The sequence below is a fragment of the Metopolophium dirhodum genome, chromosome 4 (genome assembly GCF_019925205.1).
Source record: "Metopolophium dirhodum isolate CAU chromosome 4, ASM1992520v1, whole genome shotgun sequence".
NCBI lineage: Eukaryota > Metazoa > Arthropoda > Insecta > Hemiptera > Aphididae > Metopolophium > Metopolophium dirhodum.
In genome coordinates, this window is record NC_083563.1 from 14,806,218 (window position 1) to 14,824,752 (window position 18,535).

Sequence of the window (18,535 nt, forward strand, 5' to 3'; positions counted from 1 at the left end):
TCCTAAGGTGAGTTGAATCGGTGTGAAAAAATTAACAATTGACATGCCTCAGTGACCAGTGTCACCACAATTATGAATGAATCTTATATTATATAATTCTGAATTGACTGCAATTATAATTTATATATTATTATTAATTATGATTAATGATTTATGAATTATCCCTTAGACATTCAAAACTTTGTGAGTTATGCAAACTCGCCTGAGAGTTGTGGCACTTATGAGTCAGTATGATTTAGGGTCTCGGGAGAACTATATATGAATTGAGAATCGTTAAAAGTGTTGAGAGTTGATTTGGCGATCAACTTATTTAAGTGAGTTGTAAGAATTGAATCTTCTGTAAATGAGTAGAAAACTTGAAATTCCCGCCTCTGTTATATTCTGTGATAATATTATTATCTATTACATTAAAATCATGAACTAAGATAGTATCTTAGTTCATGATTAAAATAGACGAATATTTTTATCAGTGATAGACGATAGTAAAGTTGAGATGTGAACGTGATAAGAATTCTCTTTTTCTTCTGTTGTAATCTACACTCCACTCCTGGTTAAATGGTAATTCGGTTATTTCAATTTTCAAATTCAAAATCCTGAGAAATAATTCTTCATTGTTACTTATTAATATTTAATATAGTTCAACATAACTTTTTATAAGAAAAATGTCAAAAAAATTACCATCTCCTGTTTACACATTGAAATGTGAAAAATACACCCCATACTGCTTGAAATTCTATTTAGATGGCGAAATACTCTATGTCGGTACTCTGAGCGGAGAAATACTCGTCTGGAACATGGAGGTAAGACTTTTGGTGTTCAAATAATCGTGATAACAATTTTTAGTTATTTTTCAATAATAAAATATTTTAATTTATATTTTTCAATAAAACCTTTTCTATAATATATCCATTGCAAATGGTATTATAGAACATAACGACGCCCCAGTTCAGAACTGCAAAAACTCAAAATATGGTTCATTGGGTATAATGTGTTTTCTATATTATTTCTCTATGTAACGTAATGTAAATTATATTATTGAAGATGCTCTCTCGTGGTCAATAATTTATTTATATTTTATTGCATTCTTGAACTAAAATGTCATAAGATGGTGTACATAACTCGGATTTGTCATAATTTGAGTTGTTGCAGTCTTGAACGGGATTGTTGATATAGTTATGATATTTTGTATGATTGTATGATCATTTTATTTTTCTGTTTTCAGTCTAACCGTTTAAAAAATGAAATTAAAGCTGGCACAGTGTGTATAATGACTCTTGAGCTGTTAACCAAACAAAATCAATTAGTGTCGCAAAATAAAGTCGGCGAAATAAAATGTTGGCTGATAGATGGCATAGAACTCAAGCTTCATCACACACTATCTACCCAAATAATTGGCTTTTGTAAATTGGCCTTGTACAAAACAAACATGTTATTGTGCAAAGGAGAAAATTCTACGATGTATTGTTACTCCACTGACACTTATGATAAAATTACTGTTTTTAATCCACACCAAGACAACAGTTTGGGAGATTTGATGGTAGTAAAATCAATTGGTGATTATGTGTTTTGTGGTTATGAAGCTAATATAGTTGTTGTATGGCGAGAAGATTATATTGTTAATCAGTGTAGCTTTCCTGAACTTGAATGTTTAATGGCGCTGGATGTAGATCATAATGTAACCAAAGGTATTTGTGCTGGTAGTTCAAATGTGATAAACACATTTTATATTACAGATGGTAATCTAAGTTTGGATAGAAACATTAAAATTACAAATCCTGGTGTTAATGCTTTGCAGCTAAGACCTGACGATAAAATAGTCGCTGCTGCTTGCTGGGATTTAACTGTAAGACTATTTTCTTGGAAGACCATGAAACTCTTAGCTGTTTTGGATTCCCATTCGACTGGTGTCATGAATATTGTATATTCCGAATTGTCGGTAGCATTTTGGAAAGCCAGGTACATGCTGGCTGTGGCAAATAAAGATAACAAAATCACTCTTTGGGATGTCTACAATGGAAAGGATAACGATTAATGCATATTATATTAATACTTGCATGTGAAAGTGAAGATTATCAAAACAAACTATATTCTTAATAGTCAATGGAATGTTTTTGAAAATTTTGTATGAAGCAATATGATTATAAATTCTTATACTTAGCGAGGTGTGCTAAAGTATTTTAAAATTTTGAACTAATGAAGAACATTTTAAAGTGGTTTTTTTAAACTATAAAAACTAGAGGTTGATATTTTAAGATTCACATTATATTAATTATTGTGAAAATATCAGCTCTCACTTCATTGTACGGCTGTATCTCTGTATTTAATAGATACTATTGAAACCATTTTCTATAATTTTATTATAATTGTTTTATAAATGTATAATGAGTGACTAATAAAAATTAAGTATTTATTAAAATTCCAGAACAATACAATTTTTTTAATAGCTAACCTTTTTTTTCTGGAATTGGTGAATGTAATGAATACATCTATTGCATTATTTCCCATTCAAAAAATCCAAACCAATGTAATATGTATATATGTACAAAGAGTAAAACGGTGTATAATTAAATGCAAAAAATATTTCAATATTTTATAATAAACAATAATTAGATAGGTAACTGTTGTTATAATTTTTAAAATTTTTGAACTAAAAAACCTAGAACTAGCACTAGTATGTAAATAGGTGTTAAGTGTATTTCATACTTAGGTCACTATAATCAATGTGTTAATCTTAAATATCATTGTATACAAAAAATGATCCTGAGGACCTCGGCAAAGAGTGCTCGTTTAATGGAACCAATTATAAAGATATTTTATTTTTATTGATAAGATAATATATTACCTAATATAATATTTTAAGGGGTCTTACCATGTTTTTTTTTATCATGATTCTTGGCATGATTTCGCAGGGTTTTTGGTCTTTTCTCGATGCATCCTGTTGTTAACATCTAACATTTTCTAGTATACATTAGATTAAATTGACTTATTATCTAACTTAAAGTTAAAATCATATATGTGTTTGTAGGTTGGCTTTTTACAATATTACAATTTTATTTTCATACAATTTTTGGGTAGGTACCATGCTTAGCATCCATTTTTATCATAACCACAGTGGGGTTGACATTGTTGGTGCGGATACCCAATGGGGTCCCGTTTGATACTCATAACTCGTTTCACTTGATTGACTGCACCTTTTGATGCACAATACGACATGTGGTCTGAATGAGCTGATGACAATGATAATTTTACTAGTACATTATATTAATAAATTCACTTGTATTTTTTGATGAATAAAATAATTCATTAAGTAAATAAATCGTTTTAAGATTGAAACATTACGTTTGTATTTATATATTATATTAAAATTTATATTACAACATTATGTTTAATAATATTGTTTATGCATGTGCACAGTGCAGCTTATATATATAATATATATATACAATGCAACTGTAATATTTTAAAATCAATCTTTTTTGGGTAATTTTTGAGAAATAATTGATATTATAAGTTTGGTTTTCTGAAATTAGTTCAGTGTATAATTTTAGGCACTCTTGGAAACATTAATTGGCTTATTTTAATAATATATTTTATTTATAACAAAAACAGTCAACATTCAGAACTGAAAGTTTTTTCAGTTCTGTTAACTTCAAAAAAGGTGTATAAAATATACCTATAAGTTGTTATTTTCGGGTGGTGCTGCTGAGTGCCTGCCCAAAAATGTTAAATTTTGCTACTTATACTATATTAAATATCCTATTTGCTCATTGTACATAATGTTGTATAGATTGTAAATTACTTAAATGAATAAAAAAAAAAAAGTTGTTATTTGTTTTTTATGATTAATTTACCATCAATATATTATAAGGCCATATAGAAATGATGAATTGTTCAGATTCGTGAACTTAACAAATTAAAAGTTTAATAATAATAATATTATATTGGAATAACGAATACAAATATTTAACTGCATAATACTAATACATAGTATAGTATTAGCTATTAAATTTTTGATTGTGGCCCGATAACAATACCTTTAGTTCATTATGGTTAATTTTTACTATCGATATCATAATATAAGTACGTTTCCTACGTGTTATAAGGATGCATCAATAATTGTTGTCACCGTCTTACATACGTATAGGCACACTATACGACATGGAAATGTTTACGTTCACAGTAACACATTTTACTCCGTAATTTCTAAAATTAGAGTGAAAGGCTTTTATTGATAATTTTATTAAGAAGCAAGTTACTACCACAGTAACTTAGTAGTTTAAGCTGTACATTTTTTGTATATTCTAAAATTATTAATTTAACTTACTTAAAAATAATGATATCAAAAACCTTCGAGGTCCCTAGAAAATTTCTCAAAAATAAAAAAAAATTGAAAATCCATTTCCTAAATAACCTAGAACAAAGAAAAATGAATTCAAATTTTTTTTAAAAATTAAAATTTGACTACCGGGAGTAAATTGTTTTTCTTCCGCTTATTGGTCTAAAATATACACGAAAAATCGAACCACTTTCAACAGCCTTAATATTATATTCAGCCGTATACAATTACTACCCCGAATTTCGACGACGGGCAGAAAAAAAACACACACACATCATTATAAATGCAATAGGTAATACATTCTTTCGCTTCGCTGAGAATCTAAAGTTATCTTAGTTAATAAAAGTTATCACCTATGGAATAATATATATAAGAATGGCCAAAAGATAGAATTCGATGTAATGACAATAATATAAACAACACACACATATATATGGTAATAAAATTATTGTTATGTATTAATTACACAAAATCATAATATATACTTATTGCATAGTACAGTATATATATATATATGTATATAGGGTACCTATTATATATTATATTATGTATATATATATAATAGGTAATAATAATAATATTTCGTTTATGTCTATTATATAATAACGCGTGTCCGACGCACGATGATAAATCATAATAATAATATACGCTTTTTCCGTCGTCTTGCTAAAAAAATCCGTCGTCATACGCATAATAATAATAATATTATAACATAATAATAATCATAATTACAATATAACTGTACCGCCAGAGCCACTGCTATAAACAATACCTATACATAATTTTATAACCAACTCGTACGACGGCCGTACGCTAATATATCGTTTCATTATTATAATCGTTGTCGTCAATATTATTATCATTATTGGTCATCGTAGTACTCGTCGGCGTACTCGTAGACGGGCCGCATGGGCCTCCTGTTGGCCGCGGACGTCGCCCTCACGTGCTTGTTGTTGTACTGCTGAGCATGCGGACGGTCTGCGGCGGCCTGCTGTAGTTGCTGTTGCGGCCTCTGCCTGTTGTTGTGCGGAGCGCCCATCACTTGCCTGACACTCACGCGCTGCGGCTGCCTGGCCTGCTGTTGGTAGACCGTCTCCGCCGCCGCCGCCGATTCGTCCACGCCCTCGTATTCGTCGGCCGGCGTCGGTCTGACTTTGGTCGGTTTCGAGGTCCGCATCAGGAACGGGCCGGACGCTCGTTGCTTGGTCGCCGCGTTGATGGACTGCCGCGTGGCCGCCGCCGGAAGTTCGTCCTCGTAATCGTCGGCCACCGGCCTCTTCCTCGGCGCCGCGGGCAGCTGCGGTTGCGGCGCAACTGTTGCGGGCGCCCTGCCCGGCTTTGACCTGACCGTCGCGGCCGACGGGCGTCGTACGCGGTCCGCGTCATAATCGACCACCACGGCCGTCCTGGCGGCAGCCTTGACCGGCTTGACGGCCTGGTCGGGTTTCGAGGCGACGGCGGCGGAGACCACTGCGGATTTCACCGCGGCGGGTACTTCCGGTTCCGCGGCGTACTCGTCGTCTGCCACCACTTCCTCGTCGTCGTCGTAATACTCGACCGGATCTTCGGTGGCGGCCGGACGTGGTGGCGGCTCTCTGCCCCTGGAGCTCGACTTTGTCGGCGCGGCTTCTGTGGTGGTGCTGGTGGTGGTGCTGGTGGCCGTGGTGGTGGACGCGGGAGCCGCGTCCGCCGACGGACCCGGCTGTGGGCCAGACTTCGATACGTAATCGTATCGATCCCGTTCGTTGATGGGCACCGGGCGGCGGATCTTGGGCGGGGCCCTGGGCTTGTCGTACACCGAAGATATCTGATTGGACACGTTCTTCGTCACTGCGGTCGACGACGGCTGTTGCTGTTGCCGTGGCTGCTGCTGTTGCTGCTGCTGGTGTTGCTGCTGCGCGTGTTGTCCTCTGTGCTGTTTAAAGTTACCGCTCGGCGGCGCATCTGATTCCGAACTGCTATCCTGGTAATCGGCTTCTAAGTCGGCCTGCTTGTAATCTGAAACGTTAACGGTCGGTCAATTACAAGCGTTCTCTTAGAGGACGCTACCCATGCATTTGTTGTCTCCGTCTTACACACGCGTCCGACATATCAAATTGTCATTCTCCAGTTATAATAGTGTGCTGTTAGTTTTGTTATTAGAGTGACCTATTATCAAACTTTTAGGTATGAAAATTATCTCTGCTTAAGCGCCGGTAATTTTTCAATATTTTAATTTTCAATCGACATTCAATGAGCATTTTTAATCTGTAATATTTCGCACATCCATATCTTGCTGGGAAATTTAAATATTGAAATATCGCCGACGATTAAGCACATGTAATGTTCTTACCTAAAAGTTTGATTGTAGGTAAATCCCCTTATCAAAACAGCACACTATAGAAATTGGGAAATGAAAATTTTCTATGTCGTACGTAAGACGGAGATAAATAATGCACGGGTCCTCTTAATAATATTTCGAACTGAAAGCGACTACGGTATATGAAACGCCACTATGTGTATTGTGTGTCCACGAAAACAGGGTACACTGTATAATTAAATTACCCATCTTATGCTCAATACCCTATACATGTTTTTGAATTCTGTCTGCGGGACATGAAACTAGAGTATTGGATCATCGATCTCCCGCTGGCAGAATTCTAAAATATGTATAGGGCAGGTACCTACTGAGTAATGTAGGTAACTGAGTTACCCAGTTTTTGTGGACACATGGTATACGAGATTTCCGATTGCAGACAAAAAATGAATCAAGTGGATCCGTGGACGTTTTAATTTGAACCTTTCTGACTTTAAATTAATAATTTAGAAACATCCGTCGAAAACAAAAATTGTTCACAGAAATTACGCATTTTGTTTAAATTACAGGTGGGTATATGCCATTAAGTTGCATTCAAGGTGCAATTTTATTTGTCGACAATTTATTAGATGTTAAGTTGTAGCATTGAAAACAACCAATCGTGAAATGTTTAGGTATAATATGACAATAATGAATAACGGTAGGTACTTTGAAATTAGTGTGTGAGCGACTCTCCGTGAGTAACAACACAAATTTTATGTTAAAAAGTGCCTATATATTTAATTATAATTGCGTAAGACGTTGTATTATTAAATGATAGAAATTACGTGAATCACGATTTTTGCTAAAATCTCGATCTGGTTAGATCAATATTAAAATATTAAACACAACTATTTTGGTTTTTTTTTCGTAACTTATAATAAATAATAATGCGACACGAGACTTTCTAAAAGAACAAACGTACCTATGCATTCGAAAATGTATTAAATTCGATTTCAGCGAAAGGCGATGTATATAATATAACATAATATATTTATATAATCATAGAAAATTATTGGAAATGATAAAAAATAAATTTATAATTTATAAAACGCGCACGACTTGCATCGCCGTCGATGAACACACATGCGAAAGACATAGGTACGAACTATAATATATAATGCGTTTGCCTTTGATGTGCATATACGATTGCAGATGCATCGATTAAAAAATTCATTGGACGTGCTCGATGGTATATACCACCAGACGTATCGTTTTCGTGTTATACAATTGTATTGTGACGCAAAATCCGTGATTGTTTTTAATTATCACGCCGCCGCTGTTGAAGATTATGTTTAACACATACGTTCGATTTTTCGTAGTAATATTATAATATATGAATTACGACTTTGTAACGAGAAATATAAAACATATATACAGAATTGTGGAAGAGTTAGGCAGTTAGCGCTGAGCCCCCCCCCCTTTGAAAAGCTAAGCAAATATCTACGTCTGCAGATATAAAAGGCAGGTACGTGGCTGGTGGCTATAGATTTTTAGAAAATTCCAAATGAAAGTATACTGCAGGGTTTAACAGGAAGACCTGACAGATGTAATAACTTTTGTTCAAATCAATATTGATTAAATTTGTTTTTTTAACTATATAACTTATAGTCACTTGCGTTACACGTATAATATAAAAAAAAATATTTTCATTTAATTCAAAATGGCCAATTCTTAAATCTGATTATGAAAACAATTTTGATGGTAAAAACATTTATCTGAGTCAATCTTTTAAAATATCAATATTTTTTGAGTACATTAATAGTTTAGAACGTAATAACATTTTTAAAAATATTTTTTTTGGGAATTTCCTGACACGAGTATATTTCTTGAATTATCTATTGACCATATATAGTATTCACAATTTTTGTCATACGTTTAAAAGTACCTAACATATTTTTTTTTTTTGTCAGGTCTTCCTGTTATATTCTGCATAAACACGGCTTATATTCCCGCCCGCACACAAATACAAAACTAATCAATATGACCGCAGCCACACTATGTAATATGCCGATTATTGCCACTATTAGAGTCGGTCTAATGACAATAACATTATAATATTACACTTACTGTTGAACCTAGAATGTTTTCTTATGGGTTTTTTGGCCACCGGCATGTGCTCGACGCTATCGTCGTAGTACTCCTGCTGGTCATCGTAGTCGTCCACGTAATAGTACTCGTAAACGGGCCTACGTCTCCGGTACGATGGCCTGCGCTTTCGGCCCTGCGCGTAACCCGGTGGCATGGCCCTGCGGCCTTCGTACGGCATCTGCTGCTGTTGGTACTGCGGGTAGAACGGTTGTTGTTGCTGCTGCTGCTGCTGCTGTTGCTGTTGCTGTTGCTGTTGCTGCTGCGGCGCGGCCGTCGTGGACGTGGTGGTCGTCGGCAGCGTCGTCGTCTCGGCGGCTTTGTACAGCGCGTCATTTCTGCGCACATATTATTTTCATCGTACGGTTTTTAAATCGGTATCGTATAAAGATATTTTAGAACTAATGTAAAACGTAATGATAGGTACCTACTATTACCTTCAGATAATATTCAATATTGTCACACTGACTTTTTAAAAGATTTTGGACATAGTGCCCGATATAATCGTTCTCTACATAATACAATATGCGTTTCGGTATTGGATATGGAAAATAGAAATCTATAACGCTAAGGTGCACTTATATAAGCTACCTATGTCTTACCAACGAAATTATTGATGAAAACACAACGAGATTGAACAAAAAAGAAAAGAAAAAACTTAAAAGGCTCTGGTCTGAGTAGTAGTTAGTGGTGATAACCTACGCAACTGGCTGCAGCAGACATTCCACATAATGCACTATGCACTGCTGTTACATATCTATACGGTCAGCCTCTGATCTAGTCTTTAACGCTGCAAGAACGATTTTGTTCAAAATACATAATATTGCGCTTTCTTTATTGGATTCTACAGCACAAGTTCACTATGCAAAATTGTACATATATATATATATATATAGCTGCTGTCGTGGTTATACGGTTTTATAAACATGATTTACAAAAAAAAATCCCAATTCGACGTCGACATTCCTAGCAAAAACGATTTCGTAATCGAAACAATAAGGTTTAGATGCATGCGGTACGTGTGTAGGTACACTGTGAAAACTCAGAGCGTATATGTATACATATTATATATATATAATGACGTGTAGGTTGTAGGTATAATGATATAATTCGCTGTGGCAAAGTGCGCGCCGTACGTATATAATAATTCGGTGCTTTGATAGGCAACCGCAGCCAAACAATAACCCGAAACTACATAATACGCATTAGACTTATTATTATTATGTTGATAAACATAATATTATGTATGGGTACCTATAACCTATATAATGAAATGTATGAATGTGTAATACAGCTACTGCCAACATCAGCGACGCGGACGTCACGTCTGTGGTTATGAAATATAATATACGTATTTACGATGCGTACGTCGTGACTTCGACATTACCTGCTAAAGTACTTGGCCGAGTTTGGGCAGTCCACCTGGGACACGAAATGGCAAATGAACGTCTTTTGATCGAAAGCTGTGTAGTTGGCGCACAGGAAGTCGAACCTCGTGCCGAACAGACAGTGATGGTAGAGCTGCAATCGTATACACATAACCAATGTAATATTACAAATTAGTAATTACAATACATAATAATATATCATATAGGACTTAGGGCTGAATTAATTATGTATAGTTAGGTACTATAGAGATACGTTATATAATCCGTTGTGTACTGGCGTGCTGTGTCCAGCATAACGATAACGATTGCATTAACGTTTGACGTCACAGGCCAGTTGTAGGACACAGCCAAAATAAACATTTCATTTTTCCGGAACTATAATACAGAGTTTGGTTTTAAACGCGTACTTTAAACGCTTACTTTGTCTGTACAGTATAGCTGCGTGGCAATTGCGACGGAGAAACTCAAAGAGGATCCCACCCTCCCTTTCCTCTTCCCATGCAAGAAACCAAACCACGTTCGTAATAATATAATAATAATTAATAAAATATAAATATCAAATTGTATAGGTATACAATATACATATATTATACGATTATTCTATAATAATATTGCCTGTATATTTGCCTACCTAGGTATAATAATGTGGTTAGTGTTTGCCTCTACATAATAATATGACACCGATTGTGGTATAGGTACGTTATTATAGGTATTGTGGCGTCCACGGCTATTCGGAAATCCAAATAATAACATACATATTTCGATGGATTTTAACGAGCAATAATGATGTATACTTATGGCTCATATAACTATATAAGCATTGTATAAGCAGTTATATAGGCTCAATGGGATTTAAGAATGGCCCTCATCCCTCTCACGTCCCTATAATTAATAAAAACACACTATAGATCGACTCACCTGACATTTATGAGGCATGCTCGCGTAGAAACCATCGTGCAGTCCGTCGCATTTGAATTCGATATCCGGGGGCACCGAGTTTAGGAACGGATATTCCGTCAAGTTGTAACCGTTCAGTTCCCGGGGCAAGTTCGGATCGTGCACGTAGTCGATCTGTGGTATGCCTGTCAACGTGGGTTTAGTGGTCGTGGTTACGTTCAACTCGACCGCAACAGGTTCCCCATCCTCGTCCACGTCGATTGCTTCATCCGGTTCCTGCAAGTTTAACAAAAATATTTGTTTTACGTCGATTTATTGTGAAGATTATCCAAAATTACTTAAAACTATAACATTCAAGTAAACTTTAGAGATATCTGCTGCACCTTCTGAATGAGAGGGCTGACTCTGCCTGCAAGGGCGTTGGCGCATTTTTATATTTTATTGTTCGACTATCGTTGAACGGCCGTACAATATTCTCCCCCAGTGGTATACGCTATTATGTCATCGTTTATTGTGCGTATGATTTGATGTAGGTAAGTTACCTATGAGTTTTAACTTTGATTCGGCCGAGAGTAGAAACCGTATTTTTTGAGCGATAGTTGTGTAGTGATATAATAATATAGACACATTATGACAGTATAACACGTCCTGATAATTACGAAATGCCCTTGTAATAATTTAAATTATAGACCTGTCTTTTCTTATAAAAAAAAAAGTTACGACCGTAATTACATAAATATAAATGTACGATCGGGTTTATTTTTAAAATTCAGAACTCCCATGTAGCATATTATAAAGAATTTTTTTAGTCGGTGCTTACAGATGAGGACGCGAGGTAAAATAATTTGCATTTAATATTATTTTATCAGAATAATGAAACAACAATGTTTAGATTTTAACTATACATACAAACTGTCAAATTATTTAACGTTTAAGATTTTTATCTACTACGTGTGTCTGTGTAGTTTAAATTTAACAGGGGGTGCACAGAATATCCAAAAAATAATACATCATAACCGCATTTTGTCCGAATAATAATATGTTCACCGAAAGTAAAACAACAGAAAATATTTCATACGAAACACAGCTGGTGTACCTACCTATTATTCGAAAATTATTTTACCGAAAATATTTTATTCGAAAGTTATATAGGTTACTTTTTAGATAAAATACGTTCGGGTGACATAATTTTCTAACAATTTATTTTCAGAAACAAAATTTTCGAATAAAATATTTTTGTGTGTCTTACCTTCGTGTCGAATAGTTTTTGGACAGAAATATTTTCGGATATTTTGTAGGTGATTTAATTTAATTAAGATCCTACATCCTAGCAAGTAACCACTATTATATAGTGTATAAATATACTAGTATATTTTATTTGATTCTCTTATGTAGGGCAATAGGGCGTAATAGATAAATATGAAAACGAATGGGATAGTTAATTCACTTAAACCCGACATAACAGATACCTACAATTGAAAAAAGTATGTATTATTATTGTATACTATAGGTACATATTATAACTTATAACTTATAACCAATTTCTAACAATTATAAAAAAAGAAACAATAAAATCTGTTATAACTTATAATAGAATGATTATACAATATAGTGTACAGCTCTAGAGTTATTAAATGTTGTAATTTTTTTAATTTATAGATCAAGCAAAAATATCAGAACTTAAGGCTGTCATCGAATACATAGAACGATTGAATTTCACCTCCACGTCTGTATACTATTATTATATATAGGTTAGGTACCTATATAAATACATACCTAATAATATATAATACATAGTACCTACTGTCGAATGAGGTTTTGATGGTAATATTTCTCATTCTAATAATAGCAATACTAACGTAATAACCTCGACATTTCTTAACTGACACTGTACGTACCGAAATTTTTTTGTCTGCTTTCGCTTTGGCTTGAAGTACAACAGCAGAACCTCGTAGCGCATCTAACTCCGCTACAAATAAGGACCATGTCAGTAAACCTGTAATTAAAATATACAAACGTCAATTGATTCACCTTCATTGAATAGGTAACTATATTTTACATAATATATACATTTATATGTGTCACATGAGGTGACTTTTAGCAATAATTTCGCATAATATATTACGTAGTATTGAATAATTCGTTAAAATAATAATTAAATAAAATACAACAAAATAATTGATAAAATCGATTAGGTGCATTTTACACTTATTATATACTGGCAATCCCCAATCGTGGATTGTTAATTAAATAAATATTGTAAATAACATTTGTTTTGCACCTATATTGTGGAGAATACTGATAGATATCTTATATCTGTATAGTGTATAGAGTATTAACTATAAAGTCTTCGGCATTTTAAATTTTGATTTACCATGAGCATGAAGAACGCACGCTAAAAATTATTTATGAAGAATTACAAATCGTCCATGTAAATAATGTCTAGGCCAGAGGATTAAGCAGCTCTAAAAACGGGTCACACTAAGTATGAACTTAACCTATTAAAAAACAAGAAATACGCACAAAAAAAAATGTTTAATAAATAATTTGATTTAAGAACTAATGTTTTTATATTTGGCTAACCTAGGCTTAATCATCGATACATCGGTTTTATAAGTCAAATATAATATCATATAATAGCGTGGCGTGGATCAAACAATAAAATAACAATAAAAATATTTTTCCGACTGAAAATATTATTTCGATTTCACTAAATCAATTATTAATATTCATCTAATAGCTAGTTGTAATTTCACCATGTAGTTTATTTGAGACACGACTACACGAGTGCAGGTATTATTATTGTATAATATATATAAAATTATCAAAACTAAGTGTGCAGCCAATAAATCGATATCTCCGTTAAGTAGACGAAATTATGTCATCGGAGCCATTCGATGATTACTAAATGTTTAAATAATAAATATTCATTACGACATGAGCACATATTAAATGTTATTTTACCAGATACGTATAATTATTTGTTATGCTAATGGTTTTCAATATTACCTATGGTTACAGAATTTTTGCGAAAAAAAAATACACAATTCTAGGTATGATCTATACAGGCTCGGAAAAGCTGCAGCAGATAAAGCCAATATTTAATGATATAGTAGGTATATCTATAACCTAACCTATATATTAAACCTTCAAAGTATATATGGTACCCACCTACAAAGTTCGATTTGTTCCCGATGCATTTTTAATCAGCCACAATTTACGACGCGTAAAATGTTCTGTGCATTGTGTAACAGTGGCATACATTTTCGATTGTCAATATTATGAATTAATGCGATAGGTATAATAGCATTGCAACGAACCAGTTTTGAAAACTCATAAACTCGGTAACGCCCAGAGATACGCTCACCATAGCACACACGAACACATGCGCCACGGGACCCATTGCGTTTCCTGGACAAACGCGACAGTGGCATTGCTACATAAGTGCCGATAGACACGTAATTAGGCGCCGAAAAACACTATCCGTCTGTGGGTACCTATTCGAGCCAGTGGTTACGTAATTCTTTTATGTACATATTATTATCATACCTGGACGTTTAAAGCAGTACCACAATATTGATGACACGAACAAACCATATTTTCATAATTATCGTTACATTCCGTGGTGTAACAACTGGGATAAGTTTATATTCTCGCTGCTCTGTAATACGTTACATTATACGCTATATTATAGTACCTATATACCCATATTGTACTATATATGTCTGTATAGGACACAGCGTCCCAAGTTTGAATTGTAATAATACATTGTATTATATTCTCTCGCCGAAATCGACCATTACGCTGCAACTATATTATGGATAATAAATACATGACGATATTGAGATCTACGCTAAACTATAGAATATTATGTATGTATTGTGGTGATAAAAAATGTATACAGCGAGGAAAAAATACGAATCCTTGATCTTCGATCGATGTGAACGCACTTGAAACGCGCCTAATGTGTATAAAATACTTCACACAGTGTGCGTACAGCGTACGCTTTGCACATACCAATTTATTATTATATTATTATTATTGTACCTATATATTCGTCGAATCACCTACACGGTATTTTTTTCTGGATTGCGCGTTAACACTACCATGCACTGTGGCCAATTTTCGGTCGTTAACCTTCATGGCAGATTGTCATAATAAAATAAAATAATATATATGTTTTTTAATTATTATTGTTTTTATTTTACCTCCAATTTTACCGCCATATCTTAGTTATAAAATTATTCATCAAAGACGTGTTTTTATTTGAAGTGTACAGGCGTTATTTAATAAATAGTACCTACTGAATATTATGATAGACAATTTCACAAAAACTTAACAAATTATGACAATCTGAATTTCACAAAAACTACGTTGACATTTTCTATTGATGCGGTTAAAAGATTGATGTTACAATATTTGATAACACATAAAGTTTGAATTGAGTATAACACGTGCAAAACAAATGCCTTTTACATTTTTAACTCGACAAATATATATACATATATGTCTGCTGAAGGGCTTCAGGATCCAAATAAGAAATAAGTAAGAGTTCGGTAATATTGTAAACAAATTTATATTAATCTATTATATATATTGATATTTATTAAAATTATATTGTTTATGAATTATAGGTACCGTACTACCGGTCTTAGAAAAATTAGTTTATTGTATATAGCTATGAAACATTTTTTTTTAAAAAAAAATGAAATTAAACTCAAATACTATATTTACGTATTTTATGTTCGATTGCTCCCGCGCATTATTTTATTTTTAATTTTAATTTTTAATAAATATCTAATTAATATTTATTATAATATTTTCACTCTGTACAACTCTTGCCAAATACAAATCGTAATCGCTTATCAATATCAATATGTAACGTCAATGGAAAGTTACGAATAGATTGACTTTCATAAGGTAGTAATATCGATGAACGCATGTAATCGTGGGTGTTAACTGCTATATAGGTATACCGTATTATACACATGTATCGACGTATCGGTATAAATATTATGAATTATGATTACAATGGCTCCAACATTATTAGTGAACCACTAAGCACTAGCTGCGTTATTTTCACAATTTATAAAAACCTACTTGTACCTATTTAGATTTTAACATTTTTAGATGAAAAACAATTTATATTATTTAACCTTTTTAATATATTATATTATTTTTAAATTATTGATTTTATATTGTTTAGGATGATTGATAAGGATATTTGCTTTTTACATTCATAATGCAAAAAAATAATAAAAATATGGATCACTTAATATTGTAATAATATTCCACCAATCAATAAAATGATATCCAATATTCATTAATTTTATACCAGAAACAGGATGTAATTTATTATAACAATTTACTATAAATTTATTCAGTATTTTAATATCCGCATTTAAACATATCATGTTTTTAGTTTTAATATTTTTTAAAACGCTATTAACTACTTAATTATATAGTAATAAATAATAACACGACTTGTGAAATATAGTTTCTGTTATCATAAAAAAGTTAAGAAATACAACTTAATGGTTAATTGTTAATGATTATAAAACTAGATCTGAACAATTTTTGAATAAATTAGAAATGTAACAAAATATTTTATGATGAATACAATATTCCTTTATACAATTACTATTATTATTATTGTATTGGTATTAAATATATAAAATGATCACAAGAGTCATGCATGCTTTGTAAAATATTAAATGGACATTTTATTCAAGGACGCTTTTTTATTATTATTATTATTATTATTATTTAAGTTATTGATTTTTTTTTTATTATTATATATTTTTATTTTGTATATAAATATATTTATGAGTAAATATTACGTACAGCTACTATAGAGTTTTTTTTATCGATATTTTGCAACATGTCATTTTTGTACCACAATTTTTATACATGTCTAATAATATGGTAAATATAACGTAATATAATTAAATTTCTACTTTTATAGTTCCAAGAAACGTCTACTTTTTTATTTTTCAAAAATAGTATTCCTATATTATTAAGCTATTAGTCCTTGCTCCCAAGTTTCAAGTTATTAGAATTTTAACTTTAGTAACCATAATCATATAGAAAAATCGTTTGTTAGTTAATTATAAGACTATAACTGATTAAAATATAAACTATAGTTAAATGAGTATTAAAAATGAAACTATTAGGAGGCACATTAGCAATACAAAATTTGATCAAAAGTAGTGTAAAACTATATAAGTGAACACTAAGCATTGTTTGTACTTGACTACCTAAACATAATTATTCTGCAGTTGACTGTAGATTTTTAGTTAATTTTTAATGTGTTTTTGAAAAAAATTGTATAATGTTTCGTAGGTATATAATAATTGTTTTTTTTTCACATTATAAGCGTATCTAGGGGTGCTTAAACCCGGGTCTTAGCCTCTCCGTTAAAATTTAGTCGGCCCAAATGTTCAATCCATCTAAATTATAAAATTTGTGGAGTCCCCAAAACCACCTAGATAATAAAAGTGTATGGTGTGGCTATATAGTCGCCACAGAATAAACCTCGCATTTATACGAGGACAATGGCCTGCGGTGTCTTTTCGGTATTGCGTCAACATGTTCATAATAATAATATATAGCTTATAGTCACGAGCGTATTTGTGATTTATAAACCAGATCATTGATTACAAACATAATACAATATGTAGATTTAATCAATGACCATAATACGATAGAATTATCGGCAAAGAGCTAGTTAAATAAATAACTATAGTTTGTTATAAATTACATATTTCGATCATAAATATAAAACAAATTTTAAAATATTAAATACCTATAATGAATCAATAATAGTTATGATATAACATCATGAAGACAAATTAAACTGCTCCAAACATTGGTTGAGTGTGTAATATAGGACATCAGGACCTACCAAGTACCAGCGTATAGTAAGTTATCCTTTTTGTTTCAAACAGTATACAATTTAATATTCAAGATATAAAGAAAAATATAAAACTCGACGTTGCTCAAGATTTCATTTGATTCCTACTTTTCAGATCGATATAAAAAATAACTTAAAAACAGACAACGCCCTCAAATGACTTTCACAAACGTATTAATAATTTTTTCAAGGTTCTTCCTATTAGTAACTGAGGCCTTTAAGAAATATGATACATTTAAAATGTACGGAGACCATAATATTTTGAAACCATTTGGTAAATCGTTACGAAATTGTTATGACTTGAATTCCTAATGATTCTAAATTTATATAAGGTACAATAACATACCTACATAACACAGTAGGTACTTATGTCTTCATAACAAATGAGCCTGATCAAAATCCATTATAATTTATAAAACTTATACATTTTTGTATTAAATAGTTAGGTATTTGAATTTTTGCAGAAAACAATTGGTTAACTTATATAATAATGTTATTTATAGTTAAATCTTAAATAAAAAATCAGTAAAACAAATTATTATTAAAATGTATGATGTATCCTGCATCAATATATTTAT

General features: G+C 32.4%; 2 protein-coding genes across 3 annotated transcripts in view; one reads left to right on the plus strand and one right to left on the minus strand.

The window, feature by feature from the left end:
- Positions 1–469: 469 nt before the first annotated feature.
- On the plus strand, positions 470–3,784 carry LOC132942930 (guanine nucleotide-binding protein subunit beta-like protein 1). Its single transcript, XM_061011645.1, has 2 exons — positions 470–800; positions 1,223–3,784. The coding sequence occupies exons 1-2, from the start codon at positions 663–665 to the stop codon at positions 2,030–2,032; spliced, it is 948 nt and encodes a 315-aa protein (XP_060867628.1). The 5' UTR covers positions 470–662; the 3' UTR covers positions 2,033–3,784.
- A 984-nt stretch (positions 3,785–4,768) lies between these two features.
- The window catches only part of LOC132942836 (ataxin-2 homolog), a 35,734-nt gene continuing 21,967 nt past the window's right edge, over positions 4,769–18,535 (minus strand). For both annotated transcript variants that reach the window (XM_061011491.1, XM_061011492.1), the window contains exons 3-7: positions 12,943–13,040; positions 11,066–11,320; positions 10,147–10,280; positions 8,742–9,097; positions 4,769–6,334 (exon numbers count right to left, since the gene is read on the minus strand). In XM_061011491.1, the coding sequence (XP_060867474.1) occupies positions 5,199–6,334; positions 8,742–9,097; positions 10,147–10,280; positions 11,066–11,320; positions 12,943–13,040 (1,979 nt within the window). In that variant the 3' untranslated portion in view covers positions 4,769–5,198. The remainder of the gene's footprint in view (positions 6,335–8,741; positions 9,098–10,146; positions 10,281–11,065; positions 11,321–12,942; positions 13,041–18,535) is intronic.